At 38.9% G+C, this 4,852-nt stretch overlaps 1 protein-coding gene across 1 annotated transcript in view; it reads right to left on the bottom strand.

The window, feature by feature from the left end:
* Positions 1-1,228: 1,228 nt before the first annotated feature.
* The window catches only part of LOC118332607 (metal transporter CNNM3-like), a 13,701-nt gene continuing 10,077 nt past the window's right edge, over positions 1,229-4,852 (bottom strand). The window contains 4 exon segments of the mRNA XM_035667979.1: positions 1,229-1,858; positions 2,096-2,222; positions 2,799-2,929; positions 3,628-3,724. Of these exon segments, the coding sequence (XP_035523872.1) occupies positions 1,809-1,858; positions 2,096-2,222; positions 2,799-2,929; positions 3,628-3,724 (405 nt within the window). The 3' untranslated portion in view covers positions 1,229-1,808.

Raw genomic sequence — 4,852 nt, 5'->3', positions numbered from 1 at the left:
ATAGTCCAAAGTGTAATAAAAAACATCAAATAATAATTTCAAAAGCACATAAAAGAATAGGATGAGGATGAGAATCAGAACATAAAAGACAAATAAAATCACTCTCAGCCCGTCCAGTCTTGTCATAGCTACGTTCAGCCATAGATGATTATCCAATAAAAAACAAACAAAGAACTAAAAATCTCTACTTGTTTTTGAAGCAGGTCTTGTAACAGCAGGACCGCCTACCCATGAAGACTCCTCTTCTGTGAGCTCTCTGGCTTCCTACTATGCCACCTGTGGAAACCCCAAATGAAGAGTAGCTGGGTGAGTGAAGGGAAGGCGGGACGTCACGTCCGAGGTGAGTCCAAAAACACACACACACACACACACACACCACACACACACACCCACACACAACACACCCACAGACACAACACACACACACACACACACAACACACACACACACAGAGTGATGGAGGAAATACAAAGAGAGGAGACGGCGCCGACCGCTGACGTGGAAGACGGCGCAAGAGAGACGAAGAAGGTTCTTTAGATCAAGAAGAAGTCGCTGTTGGTGCATAGAGAAACCAGAGGAAGAAAATCTCATTCAAAACCTCATTGACATTTTTTAACAATTCTTAACTAAACAGACTCTTTAATCAGCAGCATGTTCAGAATTAATTATTCCTAATATTACTCGTGGTATCAGGCAGACAGATTTCAGCATTTCTAAATCGGCAGTCTGTTGAAGAAAATAACGATATCGATCCGATAATCGGTGAGCAGGCTTTGGTAACTAAAGGTTCCACAACTTTAGTTACTTTTAGATTACAGTTCCTCCTACATGCTACCAAAACCTGCTCAGCACTGCGAGACTCAGACTCATTAAAAAAATATATTTAACTGGGACATTTCTTCCTTGCATATGCATATGTCGTATTAGCTGTCTGAGCAGCCAGTTTGTCTCCTCGTTGTTCTGACACATTCACAATCATTACCGCTGTTTCTGTTGGCGTTTAACAGGCCGCTGATAAAATATATATATTTTAATCATTAAATTAAAATCATAAACGACTGGTCGACTATTGACTTAATCTAACAACTACTACCAGTCGACTAGGGAAATCTTCAGTTGGGGGCCGTTCTTGTAGCAAACTTTATGTGCCAAGTTTGGGAGAGAAGGCAGAATATTTAGTTTAAGCTGTATAATAATCTATAATCTGTAACTTTGTAATGAAATTAAATGTTTGATGACTGCAGCTGTATTTTTGGTGTCTTGTAAACCCCATGAGGGTTTGGCACTTTGTGTGCATGACGCGAAAATAAAATAATTAGTTCAAATACTACTTTATCCACTACAACTGGAAACCAGAACGCTTCCGATAACAAAATACTCTGTTTTTAATATCATCTAATAGTTCATTTTTCACTGATTGTGCTTCTTTCAGAGTCTCTTGTCACTTTTGCGCCTTCTTCCCGCCGTCTCGTATTTAAAAAGATGTTAAAAAGCGAAGAGCTGAATCAGATCTGACATGCGGTCTCTGAGATCTGAGAGAGTTGACGTAGCCAACAGAAGAGATTTCAGGGAAAAGCAGAGAGGAGGGATGCCACAGGATGAAGAAACAAAGCCTCACACACACACTTACACTAACACATCCTGATTCAAGAAATCTGTCTCACGAACATAAACTGCACCCACAGGGACCGCTGATCTCACAGGGTAAAGGGTAGAAACAGTCAGTCAGTGTGTGTGAGAGACTGTGTGCGGCCTGCTGTCATGCCACAGGCAGCCTGCATCTCATTGACCTCATGCACAAAAAAGTACTAACAGTAGTTCTCAATGGTATCAAAGAATGAAAAGTTTACAGGGAACTCTGGACGGGCCAGAGGAGAGAGGAGACGTGGAGGCACGCGAGGAGGGAAAAGAAAGAGAAAGAGAAAATTATTTTAGTTCAGCTGAAGGCAAAAACAGGAAAGCACAGTCTAGAAACACTACAAAGTAAAGTTAAAAAAGAGTTTTAGTGCAAATAATCAGTAGTAATAAATGTTAGCGTTGAGGTCGGCGGGGGGAGTAGACCGTGGAGGTCAGACAGCGCTGGGAGCAAAGCTACCTTGTGTGGTGTTTCTGTCGTTCAGCAGCTTGGTCTGGCTGTTGGGCAGGATCTTGATCTCAGGAGGATCTGGACTCTGGCCGACCCGCGACGCCATCAGAGCGTTCAGATACTGCAGACGTGTCACCTGCGATTCAAACGTTGTGGTGGTGGTTTAATCTACAGCAACGTGTCAGATTCTATAAGATCATCATATGTTTGTCCTGTGAGAACCACGTAAATAAGACGGTTTTCAGCTTTGTGACGATGCATCTTCCAGCTCATCCAAGAGGGTTTTTAAACAGATTATTTAGCTTAAGAAGTTGGAGAAAAAGCTACAAATTTTTCATTTATTTTGTTTGTCTGTTCTGGGCTACTGAAACATGGCAGACTCCGCCACCACAAGAGGACCCGCTCCCTCTGGAGTTAAATAAATCTCATTCTAAGGTAACAAAAACACAATCATTCTTATATTCAGGTGATTATACACTAATGAAAAAAATTATATTTCTGACAATAGATCATCCTCAATGTGACACACTGGACCTTTAAGTATTTGAGTGAATATACTTAGTTACATTCCACCACTTCTGATATAACCGATCCTCACAGACGTTTCAGAATGATGAACGAATTTAATCTGACACAACCTGAGACAGCCCTAAAATCACACAGTGTATAACTCACACTCACATACTGTATGCACACACACACACACACATACCCGTATGAGCTGCAGGTCAGTGAGAGCTCGGACGGTGTAGTCAGGACAATAGCTGGACGGGCTCGTAGCTTCTGCTGACTCAAAGGGATCCCTGGGGGAGTGACGCTGGGTCGACACTGGAGACTGGTGCACTGCAAACACACACACACACACACACACACACACTCTGAGTCAGCACAATATCTGCAGCCGTGGTCTTTTTATAGCCACGTGCCGACTCATATCTACCTCAGTTATGTAAACATGGTGGAAAACTGCATCAGAATTCAGTAGAAATCTTTCTTTTGTTTGGTTCATGTTGTAACTGCACGATGATGAAAGTTCACTCAACATTTATTATTTAATATTATACAAAACATTAACGCTGCGTTACATTTACAGCAGTCGCTCCAAACCTTTTTCTATCACCGACTCAACTGCAGACCTCTGAATAAGTGACACTGCAGTTCACTTCCTGTTAATATTGCTTTAGAGATCCACTTTCTTTATATTTTTAGGATCTTTTTATACAATTATCTGTCTGTTTTATGTATTTATTTATTTTTTAACAATCATACAGACTTAATAGGCTTCTTTTTTTTTGCCAAAATCAGTGTTTTCTTCTCCCTGACTCTTGTTCTATTAGCTCTCTGATATACTTTCTAAATGCAGGACGATGAGATATCAGTCTTCTGTGTGTATTTACAATGTTTTCCTATATGTGACCCCCCTGTGAAGCTTTGGCGACCCCTAGTGGGGTTCCCGACCCCCAGGTTGGGAACCACAGAGTTACATCTCATAATCAGTAACATTGCTGAAGCAGTCGTGTTCCTGCTGTTCTTGATCTCACCTGAAGATGGCAGCGTCAGAGCGGAGACGCCGTAGTACGTAAACGCCCCGTTCTCAAACTTCAGCCCCTCTTTGCCGATCTCCACCTCCACACGGCCCTAAAGGACGAACAGTGTCGTTCTTTACTTCAAATAGTTTCTGTTCAATAAAGACGATATAAAACTGCTATAGATTCTTCATTAAAACTTCATTCATCCACAATATTTATCCTCATTCTGCAGTTCTTGTTGTTATTGACCTTTTATATAAAAGCAGATTTTATTTTAATCTCTTTTTGTTTGTTCTTTATATTTAAATCTTTAATATTCACATTAAAATGTCTAGAAACACTAGACCTGTTGTTGAGTTGTGTACAGCTGAATTAAATTAACAAAATGAGCATATTTCTGAAACTGTTGCTGTAAACTGGAAGTTGATCCTTGTAGTTTCTGATCTTCTGTGGTTGAAACCAGTGAAACATGCCTGGAGTTTATAAAGTTCTGCAGAAAAAGTCTTGTTTCTGGGAAATGATTCTTTTGTTTTATATAAAAAGAGAAGTAATCTAATCAAGCACATTTTGTATTAGAGTAGTAACCTGGTTGAGGTAGCTTTAACCAGTAACAATGGTTGCATAATATTCCAGCAGAGGAAGATTATTGTACTTATTTTCAGAATAAGAGCACTCGCACAACTTACACAAAAAAGAGAAAGTCATCTTGGTCCAGTGTTGGAAATTAAGTTTTTAGTTTTTCTTGTTTTATAAAAAATACTGAACAGAAGAATGTTTTCTGATAGCGAACAAATCCTGATTTTTATTCAGCGGTTTTTTAGAAATTGTGACTTATTGTAAGACTGTTTTACTTAATTATTCATGAGTAAAACTTAAGAGGTACAAATCTTCTTAAATTCAGCTCAATAAAGTGACCAAAATACTTATTTTGAGTTTTCATTGCTTGTAATAAACACAGATTGCTGAGATTTTTGGCATTTATTTGTAGTTTTAAGGCTCATTACAATATTTCAGTAGATTATTATACTAGTTTTACTCAATTTACACCATTCAAAACCAGTAAAATGTGATTAAATTTAAGATTATAAAAGGGCTGTTTATGCAGTGGAACAGTTCCTCTACATTTATTTATTTCGGAGATGAATAAAAAGAACTATATCTAACTCAAAGTTTCTGTAAGTGTCATCAGATTTATTTTAGTACTTTTTTAAATGTAATTTAAGACGTATTTTACGTC

This window comes from Morone saxatilis, unplaced genomic scaffold (assembly GCF_004916995.1).
Source record: "Morone saxatilis isolate NCDOM2014 unplaced genomic scaffold, NCSU_SB_2.0 Contig21, whole genome shotgun sequence".
NCBI classification, from domain to species: Eukaryota; Metazoa; Chordata; class Actinopteri; family Moronidae; genus Morone; species Morone saxatilis.
Note: the sequence above shows the minus strand (reverse complement) of the source record. Positions and strands in the feature narration are given on the sequence as shown.